This window comes from Setaria italica, chromosome III, assembly GCF_000263155.2.
Source record: "Setaria italica strain Yugu1 chromosome III, Setaria_italica_v2.0, whole genome shotgun sequence".
Classification (NCBI taxonomy): domain Eukaryota; kingdom Viridiplantae; phylum Streptophyta; class Magnoliopsida; order Poales; family Poaceae; genus Setaria; species Setaria italica.
The window spans coordinates 19,297,703-19,319,555 of record NC_028452.1 but is presented as its reverse complement, the minus strand read 5'-3'; the positions used below and the strand labels follow the sequence as shown (position 1 = coordinate 19,319,555).

The 21,853-nt window shown below is 47.3% G+C and overlaps 2 protein-coding genes across 2 annotated transcripts; both read right to left on the bottom strand.

Annotated features, from left to right (window-relative positions):
• Nucleotides 1–18,891: 18,891 nt before the first annotated feature.
• Nucleotides 18,892–19,923, bottom strand: LOC111256822. The gene is made up of 2 exons (XM_022825520.1): nucleotides 19,052–19,923; nucleotides 18,892–18,962 (listed from the first exon to the last, which is right to left on the bottom strand). Exons 1-2 carry the CDS (start codon nucleotides 19,921–19,923, stop codon nucleotides 18,920–18,922), a joined length of 915 nt encoding a protein of 304 aa, XP_022681255.1. The 3' UTR covers nucleotides 18,892–18,919.
• An 8-nt stretch (nucleotides 19,924–19,931) lies between these two features.
• Nucleotides 19,932–20,884, bottom strand: LOC111256745 (zinc finger MYM-type protein 1-like). The gene is made up of 2 exons (XM_022825244.1): nucleotides 20,611–20,884; nucleotides 19,932–20,526 (listed from the first exon to the last, which is right to left on the bottom strand). The coding sequence occupies exons 1-2, from the start codon at nucleotides 20,844–20,846 to the stop codon at nucleotides 19,932–19,934; spliced, it is 831 nt and encodes a 276-aa protein (XP_022680979.1). The 5' UTR covers nucleotides 20,847–20,884.
• Between the last annotated feature and the right edge of the window lie 969 nt (nucleotides 20,885–21,853).

Sequence of the window (21,853 nt, the reverse complement as noted above, 5' to 3'; positions counted from 1 at the left end):
TGAACCTCTGTCGATGTAAGAAGTTGTGAACCTTATGTATGCATGTTTCAAGTTAATGTGGTGCCGGTCTTTATTGTCACAAAAACTGGCTCATGATGTATTTGCCATATTTATAGATGTTATAATTAACTTTGTGTATGTGTTATCATCATGTTGTTGTATTTTGCCAAACTTCATTATAAATGATGCAAAAAATATGTTGCAGGTTTGATCATTAATATGTAGAAATATGGTGCAAAAAGCAATAAATTACTCAATATAATCAAAAAATATACATGTTGAAAAAAAATGGGCAACAGTACTGTTAAATGTGCCCTACATGCACATCAGTTAAAATTTTGTTATATAACTACATGAGGGGAAAAAGCGTCTTTTCAACTAGCACTGGTGGTTGGGATTTGGTGGAGAGCGGGCGTCGTCGTGCGGAAGAGGCAATGGAAGCGACTGGTTAAACGGCACTAGACTCGAGGGCGCACAGATGAGAAGACAGGCGGACGCGGGCGCGGGGGAGAGCGCGGAACAACAGATTGTCGGGCGGCGTCTGACAGAGCAGGGAAAGGGACTGTCGCGGCCGCGGTCGGGGTTGGCGGTGGAGGAATCGTCGTGTAGCGACGACCGGGCGGCGCAACTGTGGCTGGAAGGGATGGAAAAGATGGGCGACGTCGGGCTCTGGGGCCGGGATCTGGTGGCGTGATGATGGGCACGGGAGACGAGGTTCTGCAGAAAGGGTGCAGAGGGTTTCCGCTGCTATTGGGGAAAAGGGGCGCGGGAACCCACTCTGCTGCTTGCCAGAGACAAAACTGAGCGACGGCGTCGGAGAAGACGAGCCACGCGGCAGGAAGACTCTGAGGCGGCCATGCAACTCGAGTGCGGCTGGCGCGGGGGATCTGGAGAAAGATCTCGCGGGTCCACCGGTGGATAGATCGGACGGGTGAGGAAGATCAGCAGGATCCGACGGTGAACTGAGCTCGTCGGGGTCGGAAAAGGAACGAAGCGGAGAGGGGTCGGATCTTCCGGGGTCGGAACCAGGCGGAAAACTGAGCACTCGGCGCGGTCAAGCAAGACAGATGACTAAGGTCAAGGGCTCCGATTAAGATTAACTCGGGAGATTTAGGGGTCGATCGTTACAGCCTACCCCTCTTAAAAAGAATCTCGTCCCGAGATTCGGACATCAAAAGCAGGATGACGTTTTTACCTCCTTGTCGAGATAGAAAACCTGGAAAGCGCTTGTTCAGATATTCGTCCGTTTCCCATGTCGCTTCATCTTCGGTGTGGTTTTTCCAAAGGATCTTGTACATCTTTACCACTTGGCGTCGGGTGTGCCTTTCCTTTTGGTTAAGAACTCGATCTGGGTACTCGACGTAGGTCAGGTCGGGCTCTACCTGAAGCTGTTCTTGTTCTAAGATCTCTACTGGAACTCGGACACACTTCTTTAGTTGAGACACATGAAAAACATCATGTATGGCTGATAGCTGCTCTGGGAGTTGGATCCGGTAAGCAACGGGTCCACATCTCTCCACAATCTCATAAGGACCAATGTAGCGGGGAGCTAACTTGCCTTTTACTCCAAACCGTTGCACTCCTTTGGTCGGGGAAACTCTAAGGTATACATGATCACCAAGGTCGAACTGCAGGGGTCTTCTCCGCCGGTCGGAGTAACTCTTCTGTCGAGATTGGGCTGCCTTGAGATTAGCTTGAATTACCTTCACTTGCTCTTCGGCTTCTGCCACTAAGTCAGGGCCATAGACCTGTCTTTCTCCTGGTTGGGACCAGTTCAAGGGTGTCCTGCATCTCCGGCCATACAGGGCTTCGAACGGTGCCATCTTCAAACTGGCCTGGTAGCTGTTATTGTAGGAGAATTCTGCTAAGGGCAGACACTTGTCCCAGCTTTTATCGTAGTGGATAACACAGGCTCTTAGCATATCTTCAAGAATCTGGTTAACTCTCTCGGTTTGGCCATCGGTTTGAGGATGATACGTTGAGCTTCGGATGAGCTTGGTGCCCATAGATGCTTGTAATTGCTCCCAAAAATGGGCCACAAACTGAACTCCTCGATCAGAGATGATGGTCTTGGGTACACCATGTAGGGAAACGATACGGTCGAGGTACAACTCTGCATATTGCTTGACTGTATAGGTGGTACGAACAGGGAAGAAATGTGCCGTCTTGGTCAGACGGTCCACTATAACCCAGATGGAATCATACCGTTGAGTTGTAAGGGGCAACCCAACTATGAAATCCATGCTGATGTCTTCCCATTTCCAAGAGGGAATAGGTAGCGGCTGCAAGGTTCCTGCTACCTTCAAATGACTGGCCTTGACACGTTGACAGGTGTCGCATTCTGAAACATACCGAGCTACCTCTGGTTTCATTCCACTCCACCAAAAGGTTTGACGGAGATCATGATACATCTTATTGCTGCCAGGATGGATCGAGAACTTGGAGAGATGAGCTTCATCTAGGATTTGCTTTCTCAGCTCGGGGTCGGCTGGTACTACTAGTCGGGTTCCGTAATGCACACCTCCCGTTTGGTCCTGCCGGAATTGCTTATACCCCTCATCCTTTACTGAGATCTTACTGATGATCCGTTTTATTTCTTCATCCTTTACTTGTGCTGACCGAATTTGGTCTTCCAAAACTGAGTCAAGGATGATGTGACCAAGGGTTCCATGAGGAACAATCTCCAAACTTAGTTTTCCCATCTCGTGACACAGGGTTTTGGTGAAGGCTGCTGACAACAAGCAGTTGCAATGGGGTTTGCGAATGAGGGCATCGGCTACCACATTGGCCTTGCCAGGATGATAGTACACTTCCAACTCATAATCTTTTATCAACTCCAGCCATCTTCTCTGACGCATGTTGAGGTCGGCTTGAGTGAAGATGTACTTGAGGCTCTTATGATCGGTGTAGATGTTGCAGTGAGCTCCCATTAGGTAGTGCCTCCATATCTTCAAGGCATGTATCACTGCTGCCAACTCAAGGTCATGAGTCGGGTAGTTTAGCTCATGAGGTCGTAACGCACGTGAGGCATAGGCAATGACTCGGCTGTCTTGCATAAGAACACATCCGAGTCCAGTACCAGAGGCGTCACAGTATACGTCATACGGCCTAGAGGGGTCGGGTTGAGCCAAAACTGGGGCGGTGGTCAGCAAGTGCTTCAGGGTCTTGAAGGCCTCTTCACACTTGGTGTCCCACACAAACTTGACCTCCTTCTTCAGCAACTCGGTCATCAGCTTAGCTATCTTGGAGAAATCCGGTATGAAACGCCGATAGTAACCTGCAAGTCCAAGGAAACTCCTGATCTGGTGTACTGATGTAGGAGACTTCCATTCCATGACTTCTTGTACTTTACTGGGATCCACGGCGATACCATTCTTAGAGATAGTGTGTCCCAAAAACTTGACACTATCTAACCAAAACTCACACTTGGAGAACTTGGCATAGAGCTGGTGATCTCTTAGCCGTTGGAGCACTGTATGAAGATGGTCGGCATGCTCTTCCTCGTCCTTCGAGTACACTAGGATATCATCAATGAACACCACGACAAACTTGTCCAGCTCGGCATAAATACCGAGTTCATAAGGTACATGAAATAAGCGGGTGCATTGGTGAGTCCAAAGGACATGACTAGGTACTCGTACAGTCCATATCTGGTAGAGAAGGCTGTCTTGGGTATGTCGCAGGGTCGAATCTTGATTTGGTGATAACCAGAACGAAGATCGATCTTGGAGAACACTTTTGCTCCGGCTAACTGATCGAACAAGACATCAATGCGTGGCAGCGGGTACTTATTCTTGACTGTCACCGCATTGAGGGGTCGGTAGTCCACACACATCTGTAAACTGCCGTCTTTCTTCTTCACAAACAGGGCGGGGCAACCCCAAGATGATGTACTGGGTCGAATGAAACCTTTTTCCAACAGATCATGCAACTGGGCCTTCAACACGGCTAACTCAGCGGGTGGCATCCGATAGGGTCTCTTAGATATCGGGGCTGTGCCAGGAATCAACTCTATGGAAAACTCCACTTCTCTATCAGGGGGCATACCCGGCAAATCTTCGGGAAACACATCAGGGTACTCACAGGTAACAGGGAGGTCTTCTAGACGGGCTCCCAAGAGAGGGTAAGCACAAGGAGTCGGAGACTCAAGATGGGTCAAGGATAGGGTAGAACTGCCATAGAAAGGTGAGCTGATGTAAAGAGATCGGGCTGATGTATCTAGAACAACATGATGTCGGGCCATCCAGTCCATACCAAGGATGACATCTATGCCTTTTAGGTCAAGGATGATAAGGTTTTCCTTGAAGAGGGTGGGGCCTAGCTGGAGAGGTACAAGAATAACGACATGATCCGACGTTATCCTTCCTCCAGGAGTGGTGATCACATAGGGTTCCTTAGTGTGACCGACACTTAGCCCACATCTTTCCCTTGCCTTATTCCCGATAAAGCTATGAGAAGCTCCTGAATCAAACAACACAACAACAGCTTGATTTAAAACAAGGAAAGTACCCGTCATTACTGACGCACCTTCGGGAAGTTCGGTCAAGCTGGTGTAGTTGAGTCGGCCTTGTCGGACTTGCACCTTGGGCCTTCTTCCTCTGGCTGCCATGGGGTTCTGGCCTTGCTGCTGATTCTTGTTCCTGGGGCAGTCCTTTGCAAAATGTCCTTCATTGCCGCAGGTAAAACACCGATTACTGGCTGCCGGGCGAGGTGGCGTTGGCAGGGTCGGCGAGGGCACTTGCGGCTGGAAGCCTGGAAAACGAGGCGTTGTGGCCGGTGGGGGTCGGGCGATCCATTTCCCTGACTGCTGGGGTCGGCCAGGGGCTGGTGGAGGAACCATCCGGAACCTTCGAGTCGGCGGACTCGGAAATGCCACAGAGGCCTTTCTCTTCTGGTCGGCCTTGAGAGCTTGCATGCAGTCCTCCTGAGAGATGGCCAGGTTGACCAACTCGTTGTAGGTGTCCACCCTGATGGGGTTCAGCCTTTCCCTGAGCTCCAAGCTCAGTCCTCGGCGGAATCGGTCCCGCTTCTTCTCATCGGTGTCCGCATGATAGCCAGCATAACGGCATAGGTCATTGAACGCTTGGGCGTAATGCAGCACATCCCGAGTTCCTTGGGTGAGGGCCAGAAACTCGTTGAGCTTACGCTCCAGGAGACCTTCGGGAATGTGATGCGCCTTGAACGCCGTCTTGAACTCGTTCCAGCTGACCACATGGCCAGCAGGTAGCATGGCATGGTAGTGGTCCCACCAGAGCCGTGCGAAGCCACGCAGCTGCTGAGCTGCAAACCGGGCCTTGTTGTTGTCGGGGCATGGAGCGGTGAGGAGCTCGAACTTGGATTTGATCGTACGAACCCATGCATCAGCGTCGAGCGGTTCTTGGGTCTTTTGGAACAGCGGGGGCTGTGTCCCCAGGAAGTCCTCATACCGCGCGATATGCGGCTGCTGCTGTGCTCTTCCACCCGGTGGCTGTTGCTGTTGTCCCTGCACCAGATGCCTTAGCAGCTCGGTTTGAGTTGCTAGGATTGCCTCCAATGGCGATGGGGGCGGGGGCGGGGGAAGATCCTGTCGCTGATCACTACCGCTGGGCATAGATCCAGACCTGGTGCGGTGCGCCATCTGCAAGAGTTAACGCCCCATTAACTTCATAACCTTAGGTGTACTCCAACAAATGGGAACGTATGAATTAAATCCTTTAAATGCGACTCTTGCCAATGGTGCATTACACGTCCTCATAGGGAAGCACATTCCTCCCATTTTTAGCATAGATAACCTCTACTCATCCTGGTACTCCACTTCAGGCACCCATGCCACATACAGACTCCTAGAATCTGATCCACTCAAACCAAGGGGTCGGACACGGTCTGTACTCGAAAAAGGGTCGGACGAGGCGGTAACTGCCTCAAGGGTCGGCGCACTCTGGCTCGCAAACTAGGGTCGGCCAACTGAACAGGCTCCCAAAAAACAGCATAGGGTTACGGCGCAACTTACTCAACCCTAGCATCCACACCATACAAAAAGGATAGAACTATGCACCGGTTGACTTTATACACAACGATGTTTCAACACAGGGAGTACTCAACTCAAGGCCAACCTATTACAGCTTTCCAAAATCTAGGCTGCCGAGGAGTACAACAAAAAGAAAGAAGGTTCCCTGAGAACCCTTAAGCTACCACTGGACACTATGAGTCGGAGAAGGGGCGCCATCTTCTTCTATGTCCATGCTGGACACTCCCTCGTCTTCCTCAGGGTCCTCCTGAGCTTCGAGCTGCATATTGAGGGCATGCATATCCTCGAGCTCGGCTTGGTGTGGGCATTGGCGACTGCTAGCTCCATTTCCACCTCCATCTTTTCCTCCGAGAGCTCTATCATCTCGTCCACGAGGTCGGCGACTTCTCCTTCTAGCTCGGAGATCCAATCTTGCATATCGTGGATCTGGATACCACGCTGGATCAGTTGGTAGGTTTGGCCTACCATGTCCCTTCTTGCTGCCTGGAGGTAACCGTGGGTATCTGCAGCCGTCCGGGCAAAGAGAGTCATGGCTCTTCCCTGGAGCTCTATCAGCCTGTAGAGGGCAGCCATGCAACGGACGTTGGTGGAGATGGTGACCATAGCACAGGTAGTGGCCAACACCTCGAGGTTTCCGATGCGGTCCAGCCAGGCCGGGTCCAGCCGACTCCTAACGGGAAAGAGACCGATCGGGTCCAGCGTGATCTCCACGGGGTGCAACTGACAGAACTGGGTGAGCAACTGAAGGGCGGCGGATTCCCATGTGTCTTCCGGAGCAAGACCATAGGCTATTATGCCCAGAGAGGGCCAGTCGGGCCGCGCAAGGAGAGGTGGCACCAACGCTTGCACCTGGCACGTCTGAATGCCCTGTTCCATATACAACCGCCCGGCATACAAGGGCGGGGACTGATACCCAAACCACTGCAGCGTATCCCACAAAATCGCGGGAAACCCCTCGAAATGCAGGCACGTTGACTGGAAGGTACCGTCCGCTCCAAAAACCACATGTCCGGGAACAGCCATCTGGAACCAAGACACCGAAACCACGTGAGACAGATCCAAGGATTAGGGGTCGGATAGGAAGCAGACGGGTTTCACCGAGAGCAACTAAGAGAAACTAGAAATCCTTAGATCAAAAGAACTCTTTCGGACAGGGTTGCTGCTGAGAAAGGGACCGTATGACGCATGCACGGCCTACCGTACTCTTAACCAAAACAACTGCCCAAACCTTGGGTCTTACGCGGTCAGCGCCGGTGACAAGGCAACCATACGTCTCTCCCTATAATAACTAGCCGGTTCTAGCAACGCCTTAACGAGCGCGGTTAGCAACCTGCAGAAAAACACCACACACGAACCTTCCGTGCCAGCACCCACGAAAGCGTTCCCAAACATTACCGCTCACTATAGGAACGGCACCCATGCGTTTAAGGCTGCATGGACAGCACTCAACCGTGGAAATAGGCTCCCTTTGAATGGATCCATATAACCCTTCGCATACTCGTGATGCGGAATCGGCACACGTATGACAAACGTGGCGAAACAACCGTGCCGATAGGTTCGTTGGAATCGAACCGTACCAACCTTCGTATGAACACATACGGAACCTGCGCACGTATAATAGACGTGGGCGAAAACAACCGCGAAGATAGGGTCCTTTGAATGGAGCTCCCTATCAACCCTCGCATACTCGTGATGCGGAATCCGGCACACGTATAATAGACGTGGCGAAGTGCTGGAAGAGTTAGCAACATAACCAGATACTTATTAGTCACCTAAAACAACCCCAAAATCCCCTAGGGCCTCTCGCACTAAGTCATCCTTAACGATCGTACGAGGTTTTCAAAAGTCTCTTGCAACTTTTATCCTTTTTCAAAGAAGTGTTGAGGGCTCATCGGGTTCTCCGAATGCTAAACACGGCTCTGATACCAGCTGTGGTGGAACCACCTCGGATTAACTTGATTAAGCAGGGTTAAGCCGCCTAACATGCGACACTCCTGCCTGAACCGAGCTAACACGAAGTGCCGTCGGATTTCATCCGATTTAACCACTTAACAGGATCGAGTTTAGCAAACTCACACGAAGGTGAGTGGTTACAGAGAATACAACAAGCCCACTGAGTTAAACAAGTTTTACCTATTTTAGTTCAACCATAAAGTCTACATCAGAGTTTTATGAAACAAAAGAACAACAGAGAAAACACTAGCGGAAGACTTCGTCGGGGTCGGATGTCCGGGCGAGGCCAGCCAGAACATCACTGAGTCCTCTCCTCGTCGTCCGAGGAGGGGTCCCACTCGACCGTCCAGCCTGGCGGGAGCTGGGGCGGCCAAGCACCAACCAGAGAGGGGTCGGACGCGGCAACTTCACCTGAAAACAGAAGCCACAACAAGGCTGAGCTACTAAGCTCAACAAGACTTAACCGATAGGAGTAAGGACTACTCCTCCTTCTAGACATGCCAGCTGTTTGGCTGAGGGGTTTGTTTGCCAAAAGCACTAAGTAATCCTATTTCAAGTTTTAGCTCCGGTTCTAGGTTCACTTACCATTCTAGGTTGTGCAACTTATTCTAAGCAATCATAGAGCCAAACAAGATGTGTAGATATAACAAACAACATTGCCATCATCAGATTCCTCAATTACTCAGGGTGACATAGCGATCAAGCAATCTCAACTGTGAGAGGCAGACGAATCGATTCGAGTTCTTTAACCATGCATGGTGAACCTAGCCTCACGACATCCGCGCACCCGGAGGTCGCTTCCTGTGTCGGCCTTCCCCATCAATCCCCTAACCCGTGTCGGGCCCATTTCCTTTGGTGCAAGGTTCCACAGACTCGGCCTCTGCCGTCCTGTGACCACACATTGCCACCACGTGCGACAACCAGCAGGGGAAACTCCGTTCCAAGAACAATGGGGCGACCGCTCACGTCTAGGTTCAATCCGGTACTAGGCTTCCTCATCCCATACTAAGTATGAGGCTAGTACTTTCAAACACTTGATCACGAACACCACCACAGTCGGGCCTTAGCAACTTTTCATAGACAGACGGGGCGACCATCCGACCACCAAAGAGTTACCCAAAACCCTGCCCCGTCCATCGTCCTTATAGTTATAACAGGAGAGTAAACATGCAACTCCTATAACTCGCGAGTGATAGGGAATCACTCGACTTTTACCATTTTTCCTAGTTTAAGCAATGCAGCTACTCGGTCCAACAGCTAGTGCTCAGATCATGGGTCACTGAGTCATGCATCTAGGGTTTCACACAACTCCTATACGTAAATGCACAAGCATGTTACAGAAGGCATGCGCAAGTCTGGTAAAACACGTAGGACTTTGATGCAACCGGGGCTTGCCTTCAAGCAAGGAGGACGGAAACTGCTCGGCTTCGGGGGCGACTTCGGCTTCGGAGGGCAGGAGCTTGGCTACAGCTTCTTCTTCGGGCGCCGGATGAAGCTCGTAGAAGCCGTCGGCGAGGTGCAGCTCTACACGAATGCAATGCAAGGGTTAGCTTAGACGGTTAGTTCAACAGCAACACTGGCTCACCTGAGCCTAGAAACTCGCGACAAAGAGCAGGAGGTGATAGCAGTTCGAGAGCTGATGATGATCAAAAGGTAAGGGTAGGAAGGAACTAGTGGTCTGATCCTTGAACTAGAGGATGTGATAAACTAGGGGTCCTTAGACGCAGGCGCTGAAGGGTTCCCAAGTTTTACACATACACCCTCGAGTTGAAGAAAAAGATCACAGCCAAGCCCTCGGGCGAGGCGGACAAGGGTCGGCAGAATAGACAGGGTCGGGCGAGACGGAACTGGGGTCGGGTGGATAGGAGGGGTCGGGCGAGGCGGACTGGGGGTCGGCAACTCACCTTCTTCCTGAAAGGAAAGCTTGGGGTCGGGAAGAGGCAGACTTGGGCGGAGGGACTAAAGCTTCGAGCAAGGGCTAAGACTGGCAACGCTCCGGCGGCGGCGCTGCTCCTTGCGGATCACAAGAGAGCTCTTACGCAGCACGGGGAGCAAGCTGTTGGGTGACTTGGAGGAACTGAGAGGGAACCGGGAGAAGAACTCTCAAGAACTGGGTGGGTGGCGCTAGGAGCTTGAGCAGGGAGTAGGAGGAAGCTGAAGGCAACAGAGGCGGAGGGAACTCCGGCGATGGGGCACTCCTTTTATAGCTGCTGGAGCAGAGGAACGGAAACGGCGCGGAGAGAGAGAAGGGGAGCGGCGCGAAGGCCGGGGAGAAGCAATGGAGTGCTCTGCCGTGGCGGTGATTGAGCAAAGAGGGTGGTGCTGCAGAACTCCGGGGGTGACGCCAGCGATCATTGCGTTCTGCCGTCAGGGCGGCGTAGGGGCGGGTAGACTGGTGGTTGGGATTTGGTGGAGAGCGGGCGTCGTCGTGCGGAAGAGGCAATGGAAGCGACTGGTTAAACGGCGCTAGACTCGAGGGCGCACAGATGAGAAGACAGGCGAACGCGGGCGCGGGGGAGAGCGCGGAACAACAGATTGTCGGGCGGCGTCTGACAGAGCGGGGAAAGGGACTGTCGCGGCCACGGTCGGGGTTGGCGGTGGAGGAATCGTCGTGTAGCGACGACCGGGCAGCGCAACTGTGGCTGGAAGGGACGGAAAAGACGGGCGACGTCGGGCTCTGGGGCCGGGATCTGGTGGCGTGATGATGGGCGCGGGAGACGAGGTTCTGCAGAAAGGGTGCAGAGGGTTTCCGCTACTATTGGGGAAAAGGGGCGCGGGAACCCACTCTGCTGCTTGCCAGAGACAAAATTGAGCGACGGCGTCGGAGAAGACGAGCCACGCGGCAGGAAGACTCTGAGGAGGCCATGCAACTCGAGTGCGGCTGGCGCGGGGGATCTGGAGAAAGATCTCGCGGGTCCACCGGTGGATAGATCGGACGGGTGAGGAAGATCAGCAGGATCCGACGGTGAACTGAGCTCGCCGGGGTCGGAAAACGAACGAAGCGGAGAGGGGTCGGATCTTCCGGGGTCGGAACCAGGCGGAAAACTGAGCACTCGGCGCGGTCAAGCAAGACAGATGACTAAGGTCAAGGGCTCCGATTAAGATTAACTCGGGAGATTTAGGGGTCGGTCGTTACACCCCTATCCCCCCTTCTTTCTAATTTGGTAGCCGATGTGTTAAAAAAATGCTAAGTAAAGCAGCCTCCCAAGGTCTGATTATAGGCCTGCTCCCTGAAGTGTGTCAAGGCGGAATCGTTAGTCTACAGTATGTAGATGACACACTGCTCTTCCTGAAAAATGACATTTCCCATGCCACCCATTTTAAATGGATGTTGGCTTGCTTTGAGAAGATGTTAGGTATGAAGGTAAACTATGATAAAAGTGATCTAGTTACCTTAGGACTGAGTGAAGAATGAACAACAAGTATGCTAGGCCTTTTTGTTGCAAGATAGTAACCTTCCCAATTACCTATTTGGGAGTTCCTTTACACCATACTAAGTTAAGAAGAGAAGACATCCAACCTATTGTGGACAAAATAATCAAAATGGTTGCAAGTTGGAAGGGTAGGCTCTTGTCTAATGCTGCAAAACTAATCCTGCTAAAATCATGCTTAGCAAGTATACCTATTTACTTGTTGTCTGTGATCAAGCTTCCTAAGTGGGCCATAGAGAATATTAATTCTCAAATGCAACCTTTCTCCCGAATGACTCTGAAGGAAGACATAGATATCATCTCTCTAATTGGCATAGTTTAGCTTAGAAAAAAGAGTATGGAGGTTGGGAATACCTGATCTAAGCAACCTCAACCTCTGTCTCCTAGCTTAGTGAGAACATGGTCTAGAAGAAAATAGTGGATTATAAATATAATAATAATGACCCTAATATATTCTGCTGCCCTGAATTGGGGTTTCGCCTTTTTGGAAGGGTGTGTTGTGGGCTTGTCAAGCTGCTCAAATTGGTGTTAGGTGGAAAATAGACAATGGCAACTCTGTAAGGTTCTAGGAAGACATGTGGTTCAGCAATTGTAGCATGGCTATTCAGTTCTAGGAGCTATATGTAATAGCTGACCAGAAAAATGCTAGTGTAGCAGACCTGTGGGATGGGACTGAACTAAAAATCTCCTTTAGAAGAGATGTCACCCCAAGCAAATGCAGATGTGGTTAGAGCTGCTAGCTATTGTTGAATCCATTGACCTCCTGGATGATTGTGACACCATTATATGGTCTTTTGATGCTAGTGGCAAGTTTTTAATGGAGAAATGTACAAAACTATTAGTTTCAGAGGTATACAACCAATTTTTACACTGGCTATATGGGAGATTGGAGTCCCTCCCCGTATTCACACTTTCCTTTGGTTACTCTCTAATAACAAAACCCTGACAAGAACTAATCTATCAAAGAGAAGGCATGTGAAGGACACAACCTGCTTGTTCTACGAGGAACAAGAGACGGTCCGCCACCTTTTATTTGATTGATGTGTTGCCACGGCTATGTGGGGTTACCTTAGCGATATATGTGATAAATATATTGGTCATAACTATGAGTTAATGGCCGGTTGGTGGGTTAATAATAAGAAAAATAGTGTGCTAAACATGTGCAACTCTGCATTGATGTGGACTTTGTGAAAAACTCGTAATGATATGTGTTTTCAGGGAAGGAACTGGGTGGACGAGAAGATCCTGCTGGGAAGACTAATGAACACATTGAAGAGCTGGTGAAGTTTGTGTGCAGATGGGCAATTGGAAGGCCTGAAGGCAATGTTGAAAGAATCAGCGATAAGGCTGAAGAAACCACTTTGTCTACTACTTGGTGGAGAATCGGAGAGACATACTCCATCAACAACCTCCTCAAGGCAGGAACTGTCAGGTTTGGAAGTATGAAATGGGCGAATGGGCTACAACAATGCCGCTCCTTTGGAGCAAATCAGAAATCCCACCATTGAAGCTCCAACCAGTGATTATGCTACCATCTTTGAACATGTAATAGGCGAGGAAATAATCTATGTTCCTAGGATGAACACTAGCAGGCGCGCTTCAAATATGCAAGAACTATGATGTACAAACTTTGCTTTGCTTCCGTGAAATAAAGCGGGGAGACCTAGTTTCTAAAAAATGCATGCACTTCTCATCATGCAGTATCGTAGGTCCGTAAACATCTATGTTACTTAACATGGTCTCTACTTATATTCCTGGCTCAGTTTTTTTTGAGAAGAAAGAGAGCTTTATTGTATTACTCGGGAGTTAAGTTACAATCTCCCATCAAAAATTCTGCAGTCAAGAAAGCTGGGAGGGGAATTGGTCTTTTCTTTTTAATTTCCATTGTTTACGAATGAAATTTCTTCTTCGTCTTTTCCATTGCTGGGGGATAATGTTCATTTTGGTTATTCAGTCTTCTAGGATTAACCACTGCTTGCTACAAAAATAAATTCATATTTGATCCCCTCAACTCTTTACGTTGTCAAAATTCAGCCATCAACTCCAACACTCAAAATGGTTTACGATTGACACGGTAGAGGTTTTTAATTTCAATGAGATAAAAATATTAAAATGAGGGGGGATACTCAAACTGTAACGACCCCGGTTAAATCATTCAAGTTAATCTTAATCCGAGTCCCCAAATTCCTCTGTCTCAGCTCTTCTCGAGCAGGAGTGCTCCACCCCAGTTCCCGGTCCCGACTCCTGAAGACTCCAACTCACCCCGCCGGTTCCTTCTAAGTCTCAACAATCGTGTTCCTCTCAATCTGGAGCAGAGGAGAACCCGAGACTGATGGGTGGACCCGCAATCTTTTCCCCGGATCTCCCGAGGTAGACGCACTCGAGCGGCCTGCACCGCTTCAGAGCTCCCCCGCCGCGTGGCTCAACTTCTCCGACGCCCATCGCTTCGCCCAGTCACTGGCCGCGACAGGATGGATTCTCGCGCCCTCCTCCCCAATCGCAGCGGAAGCCCCTCTGCAACCCTTTCTGCAGTGCCTCGTCTCGCTCGCGCCCTCACCGGCCGCGCCTTGGTGCTCCGTCGCCGCTGTGGCAGAGCTTTGCCGCCTGCTGCGTCCAAGCTGCCTCGCGGCTCGCGCCCATCATCATCTCACCGGATCCCCAGTTGCAAGGCCCGATGCCTTCCGGCTTTTCCGCCGCCTCTACACAGTCGCGCTCGACCGCGCAGCCACAGCCCGCCTATCTTTTCACCTGTTGCAACCTCGCTTGTAGCGCCGTTTTCCCTATCACACCCATCAGATCCGCCGCACGACGACGCCCGCCTCCGCCAAATTTCAGCCCCGGTAAAATCGCGCCTGCGCTGCCTTGTCTCCCGTGCCCAATAGCCGAGGACGCTATCTCTGAAGTCCTGTTCCGCCGCTCAATCGCCACCATGGCAGCGCAATCTATCCTTTTCTTTCGGTCTTCGTGCTACTCCAACTCCCTCTCTCTTCCGCACAGCTATAAAAGGGAATGACAGAGCCCTACGGAAGTTCCCTGCGCCATCGTTGCCTCGCCGCCCTGTTCCTCTGTTTTGTGCTCGAGCGCCGCCACCTAAGTTTTTGAGGAACTCTCATCTCCGCTCAACACCCGCCCCTCCCAATCCACCCAGCCGCCTACTCCTCCGCGCTGTGCTAGAGCTTCCTTGTTGCTCACAAGAAGCTCCGCCGCCACCGGAGCACCGCCGGACATCACCGCCACCCAAGCCTTAGTGCTTAATACCTTCCGCCTAAGTCTACTCCTTCCCCACCCCAAAGCTTCACCTATAAACCGAAGGTAAGCTGCCGACCCCTCACCGGTTCGTCCGACCCTATCTGTTCGCCCGACCCCTTTTCCATCTCGCCCGACCCTGTCTGTTAGCCGACCCTTATCTGCTTCGCTCGAGGACTTGGCTGTATCTTTTTCCTTAACCCGAAGGTATCTGTGTAAGATTTCGGGGACTTCTCTGTAATAGATCTGAGGACCCCAAACACAGTTATCCCTTAAGGTTTAAGGGTCAGATCATAAGTTTCTTCCAATCTGACCCTTGGTCTTGTTCTCTATCCACTGAAGCTTGAACCCTTACACTCTTTCCGTAGCTTTGCTACAAGTTTCTGGGCTAAGACTTGCGAGTGTTGCTGTTGAAATAACCGTCTAAACACTAACTCTTGCATTGCATTCGTGTAGAGTTTCATCTTGCTGACGGCGTCTACGAGCTGCACCCGGTGCCAAAAGATGGAGCTGTAGCTGAGCTACCAGTTCCAGAAGCCGAAGTCGCCCTAGCTGAAGACCAGCTTCCCTCCCCTCCGCTTGAAGGCAAGCCCCGGAGCATGAACCGCAAAGTTTTCCAAACTTGCGCATGCCTTCTTTCTCATGTTTGTGCATTTACGTATAGGAGTTGTTTGCAACCTTAGATGCATGACATAGTTCCTTGATTTGAACACTAGTTGTTGGGCCGAGTAGTTGCTATGCTTAAATAGGAAGCGGTAAAAGTCAAGTGATTTCCTGTCACTCACGAGTTATAAGAGTTGGTTGTTCTCCTTCTGTTACAACTATAAGGACGATGGACGGGGTAGGGTTTTGGTTAACTCTTTTGGTGGTCGGTTGATCGCCCCGTCTGTCTATGGAATCTGTTAAGGCCCGACAGTGGTGGTGTTCGTGATCAAGTGTTTGAAAGTACTAATCTCATACCTAGTATGGGATGGGGAAGCCTAGTACCTGATTGAACTAGGGCATGGCTTATACCCCTGTTGTTCCTAGAACGAGGCTCCCATGGTGCATCATGTGGGTGCAAGTGTGGTCACAGTACGGTAGAGGCCGGGACTGTGGAGCATTGCATGCCAAGGGAAGTTTGGACCTGACACGTGCCTGGGAATTGATGGGGACGGCCGACACAGGAAGCGACTTTTGTGGTGCGCAGATGTCATGAGATTAGGTTCGCCATGCATGGTTTAGAAACTCGAATCGATTCGTCTGCCTCTCACAGTTTGAGACTGCTTGATCGCTATGCTACACTGAGTAATGAAGGAGTCTGATGATGACATGGTCTTGATGATGAGCTTATATACATAAAGTTGGATCTATGTTTGCTTAGAGTAAGATGCCGACGTAGACTGGTTAATGAACTTAGAATTTGAGCTAAAACTTGAAAGCAAGGATCTAACATAGTCGCTTTTGGCAAATAAACCCCTCAACCAAAGAGCCTTGCATGTCTAGACGTGGTGGAGTAGTTTTACCACCGGTCGGTTAAGTCTTATTGAGCTTAGCAGCTCAGCCTTGTTTGTGGCTCTCTTTTCAGGTGAAGTTGCAGCCCCTGAGTTTGCTCCTGTTGGCACTTGGCCGCCCCAGCTCCCTCCGGGTTGGACGGTTGAGTGGGATCCTTCCTCGAACGGCGAGGAAAGGGATCACTGATGTCCTAATCGGCCTCATCAGAGACATCCGACCCCTGGCGCTAGCTTCCGCTAATTTACCTTTCCGTTGCTTTTGAATCTTGTAAAACTTTGATTTTCGTTTTGATGTTGAACTAAATGGTCAAACTTGTTTAACTCAGTGGATCTGTTGTATTCTCTGAAACCGCTCGCCTTCATGTGAGTTTTGCTAACTTGGTCCTATAAGTGGTTAAATCGGAGGAAATCCGACGGCACTTCGAGTTAACTTGACTAAGGCATAAGTGTCGCATGTCAGGCGACTTAACCATGCTTTAATCAAGGTAATCCGAGGTGGTTCCGCCACACAAACATCTCAAAAAACTTCAAAAAAAATCGTGAAGCTATTTTGGGTTACATGGAATCACACAAAAATAATCACAGCTACGATTGTAGAACTTGTTTCACAAGCTCCAATTATTTTTGTGAGATCCATTGTGTCCTAAATTATCTATAGTTTTCTAAAAATACTTTTGGAGGTATTTGAATTTTTTCTTCTCACATAAAATGACTTGCACAGTATCCAACTAGTAAATTGAATATGGACTTATTCCTCGCAAACAAAAAAGCTTTGCACAGTTGCAAGTTAACTACGTTACTATACCACTTGCCCATAAGCTATATAGGCCGGGCAAAATTTGTTGTTACGAGTATTCACAAATACTCTACTTTTTTTCCTATTTAATCTGCTACTGGGATATGATTGCAAGAATAATTACTATTTATTCCTATTAAAAAATATTTTTTCATAGTAACAGTAATTATTTGTGGAAAATAACAGTAGTTATTTGTGGAAAAAATATTTTTGTGTGAGGAAATAGTTACTCATTAGTATGAATAATTATTAAATTGTTGTGATATGCGCGGATTGTTTAGATGAATGTGATGGTTTTATATTGAGAATTTTATTGTTCAACTCTATTTAAAGTTTATAGTATAAGCATTAATCTAAGGAAGTATTACTCTTTTGTAGTATGAATAGCTCTTGATATCAATTACCTAATTTTTCATGAGGTTATTGTTTTAAGAAAATTATAGATTAAACTTAAGGCTTGTTAAAGAAATTCAAGCGCATACCTGCGATGCAAAGTGAAAAGCTAAATATTAAAAATGTGGATGAAAACGTTATACAGTAATTACTAACCAAAATCTATCACAATCGGATGAAGATTATTAGTATATATCTATATAGGTATTGTGTTCAAATATTTAACAAATGAGAAGTAGATCAAGGTAACAGTCTTGTAGCAATGTGGCCCTTTTTTTATTGGAGACTCAGCATTAGTTCTCACGAGACACGTCAGAAAAAAGACAAATCCTAAAAATTCTCACAAAAATCAGAAACATTAAATATCAATCTTGTAAACTCTAATAATCATTGTCATTGGTCCATTATATTTTCTTAAAATTTACCCACGGCTATCATTATGAAAATATTCTAAAATAAATACTGAATAGATATCTAAATTACGGAGCTATACCATTATAAAAATTAATCTAAAGTAACCTCATAATCTTCATCCAATTTATTGATGCATATCATTATAAAAGCATAACTTAAAATGTCATTCTAAATTTGTATCTAAGTAATCCATGTATAATGTTATTATAAATAACCTAAAATAAGCACCTAAATCTTATTCTAATTATCTTCATATGCATCATATAGAAATGTCCAAAAGTAAACTAATATATGATTCTAAATTACCTATTTATATCATTTCTAATATAGAAATACAAAGTTAAGGTATATCGGCATGATGAGTGTCACCATGTAGACTATTTATACATGCATGTGAGGATGAAAAATATTGATTTTTATGCTAAACACAATGTATGGAGGTGCGATTCATAACGAAAAAAGTGTGAATGCGGATGAAAAAGTGTATAAAATAATTACTAATTAAAAATTAATCACAACTGGGTAAAGATAAATGTTGAAGTATTGAAAAAATAAAAGAGTAGTAGGTAAACAAATTTGATTATTAGCAAGAATTTCTAAATAATTTTTAAATATAATAACTTCTAAAAATATCTGCACGGGTTGATAGACTAGTTTTCCTAAATGAGTTTCAATGTTCATTATTGATGATCTCGCGTATCTCTAAACTTTTAAACCTGGACCAAGCTCTCGAACGTTGGACCCATCGCCTTTTCCACTCAGTAGTACGATGTAGATCGAGCATCCCAGTACGAGAGCATTGCAGGGTAGCGTTCCTAGAGGTTCTGCTCCGCTTCCAGAACCGGCGCCCGTTGCTCTAGTGCGAGCACGTCGCAACATCTGGGTCGATGCCGACCACGGTCCTCTTCAGCTTGACGAACGGGAGCGGTGTGGAAGCGATGCAGAGCTTTGTGGATCCAGATAGTGAGATGCCCCGTGGCAGCCGCCAGTGGCGGATCCAGAAACGGGCTCCGCCCCGGGCTAACTAATATAAGGCTTAAAATTTTACTAGCCATACACTATTAGATATAATATATTTTTCAAAGAGCACAATTCAACCAATAGACTCAAACAATACATAGAATATTGAAGGTAGAAAATTACCAAATTAAGAGTCTTCCATGATAAAAAAGAACCATACATGTCTTCATGAATTAACACCACTTCCACTTGTTCCGACGTCCTCAATTCTACATTAAAATTTTCAACATATCAACCCTATATAAAGCAAGATAACATTATGTATTGAAATAGACTAATACAAGTAAACAACACGCACCTTGAGCCCTCGTTTGGCAAATTCATCTTACGGTTTCTTAAGCCTTGAAAGCGCTTTAGAATTTTTTCATCTTCAATCGACGCAAACAAATCTCGCTCAATATAGCACATCATGTTATTATTCAACCAATCATCATTCATTTTATTTCTTCGTTCAGTCTTGATAATATTCATAGCAGAGAAGGCTCTTTCAACTGTTGCTGTTGCCACCGGCAAAATCAATGCAAGTTCAATGAGACGATACACCAAAGGAAAAACTGTATCTCTTCCAATCTGAACCATCTTCTCAGCAAGGTTACCAAGATCAATACAAGTGTCAAAATTATCATCATTTCTAACTTCATCAATGAATATAGGAAGGTCACCCGCAAGCTTTATGCAGTCATAATCACAGAAGTCATCTTTATAAATCTTAGCAAGCTCAACTAACTTCTGTACTTCAAAGTTGGCAAAAGAATCCCTCGGATCAAGACAAGCAACGCATCTCAAGAGTTGAGTTGATCTTTCTGGAAATCGATTGTTTAACTCACAATAAACTTGATCAATCACAACATTGAAAATTCCATGATGAAAATGATGGTAGTAACTCACTAGTTTAGCACCACGACATCTCGAACGACCTCTAACTGGTATCATATCTTCCATATTAGGAATTTCTATGTTGTTGAGGAGGCAAAACTCCTTTACTTCTTCAAAAAGAGCATCCCAACCATTTTCCCTCATTTCATTCATATTTCTCATCACAGAGCCAATCAATCCTATTGCACGAACAATGTTTTGATTTTTCTTTTGCAAACATTGTGACAAGTCTTGAGTCATCCCCAGTACTCTAATCATAAGATGTAATATGAACACAAATTCAAATGACTCCATTCTTTGAATCAATCCAGAGGCTGTAGTTTTTTTTCCCCATCAGTTCCATCTTCACTAATATTCTCCAATACCTCCAGTACAGAGGACCACATGATCATAAGACGTGCCAATGTTTTGTGATGTGTACCCCACCGTGTATCACCAGGCCTAGCAAGACTAGTTTCTTGGTTTTTCCCTCTCCCAGAAAAAATAGCACTACTATCTAACTGCTCAACAAGCTTATCATGATGACTTTGAAGGAGTTGATCTTTCCTCTTGCAAGAAGCACTAACAACATTGACGATTGAAGTGACATAATTGAAGAAATCAAAAGTTGAGCCACAACACTTGGCTACAGAAACTACCACAAGCTGCAATTGATGAGCAAAACAATGGATGTAAAAGGCATATGGGTTTTCGTTCAATACCAGTCTTTGTAACCCATGAAATTGTCCTCTCATATTTGAAGCTCCATCATATCCTTGCCCTCTAATCTTGGAAATAGATAGACCATATCTTCTAAGCATAGTATCCAATGCTTCTTTTAGTGAAGTTGATGTGGTGTCAGCTACATGTTCAATGCCAAGAAACCTCTCAATCACACTTCCTTTATCATTGACAAACCTACAAGAGAAAAGAGAAAATAGTGTTACTTGAAAGCAACAAAACAAAACTAATAAAATAACCAAATAGAGAGAAGGTATATACCTCACAACCACAGCCATTTGTTCCTTAATAGATGCATCACGAGCCTCGTCGACAAGAACCGCAAAACAACGATCTCCTATTTCACTTTTAATTAACTCACTTGTCTCCTCTGCACAAGCCCTAGCCAAATCTTTCTGAACCATTGGACTACTCATTTGATTATTCCCTGGAGCATTTTCACCAGTCACAAGTGCAGCCTTAGGATCCTTCTTTCTGTACCATTCGAGCATCTCCATAAAGTTCCCTTTATTTCTTGATGTTTTAGACTCATCATGTCCACGAACGGATAAAGCTTGCAAAAGGAGAAATCTAGCAATGCCTAACATGATACTTAAACGAGCTTTATATGCCTCCTCTTCTGCTGCACTTGTAACAGACCATACATGTTCAACACTTTGCTTCTGATTTTTGAAATCAAGTGCACGCTTTCTTGCATTATTATGAAAGCCATCAATTGATTGAGCATGCTCCTTGAAACAATTCTTTGCATTCTTCCAATTTCTAAATCCAACTTTGGTGAATGTATCATTACTATGAAACCCAGCTTGTTGTGGCCTAAAGAGATAACAATAAAAGCAATAAGCTGCATCCTTGGCTACACTGTACTCTAACCAATCAAATTGATCAAACCATGATCCAACAAATCCTCTTGATTGGCCTTTACCATCTTTTTTCGTTTTTGGAAACTTATGACCAGCTGGCCTATATGGACCTATTTGTAGATATGCTCTCCTTGCCTCATCCCTAATGTCATGATGAAAATCATCAATTGGCTTCCTTTCTCCTGGATCAGCAACTATATCTCTCATATCAAGTTCAATCCGTGGTCTTTTTTGCTCAACCCGGCTCTCTACACTTTCGGCACTACTCTTTTTAGCATAGTATTTCTCCATTCTAAGTTATGATTATGAAATATTGCAATTGCAAACTAAGACTCAAATACTTCCTGCTCAAATCAATAAAATGAAATATTCACTATCATTACTTTGCATAGAAATAGCAATTTCAAAAAATAAATGCATACCGGGGGAACAATTTCAAATTTTCAATAGACAATAGGTGAACAAGGGCCGGCCGGCGGCCGCCGGGCGTGGGCGCGCTGCGCGGCCGGTGGGGCAGCGGCCGGCGGGGGCCGGGGGCGGGCCGGCGGGTGGCGGCCTACCGGCGGGCGGCGGGTGGCGGGGGTGCGGCCGCGCGGGGCCGCGGGCGGCGCACTGGCAGTCGGCCCGGCGGGGGCCCGGCC

What these genes read in the sequence shown, in the direction of transcription:
- LOC111256822 (XM_022825520.1), bottom strand. Translation starts at nt 19,923, where the DNA reads ATGGAGTCATTTGAATTTGTGTTCATATTACATCTTATGATTAGAGTA. An exon ending in TTGCCAAACGAGGGCTCAAG is followed by an intron (nt 18,963 to 19,051) that starts GTGCGTGTTGTT and finishes ATTTTAATGTAG; the next exon opens with AATTGAGGACGTCGGAACAA.
- LOC111256745 (XM_022825244.1), bottom strand. Translation starts at nt 20,846, where the DNA reads ATGGAGATGCTCGAATGGTACAGAAAGAAGGATCCTAAGGCTGCACTT. An exon ending in CAAATGGCTGTGGTTGTGAG is followed by an intron (nt 20,527 to 20,610) that starts GTATATACCTTC and finishes TTTCTCTTGTAG; the next exon opens with GTTTGTCAATGATAAAGGAA.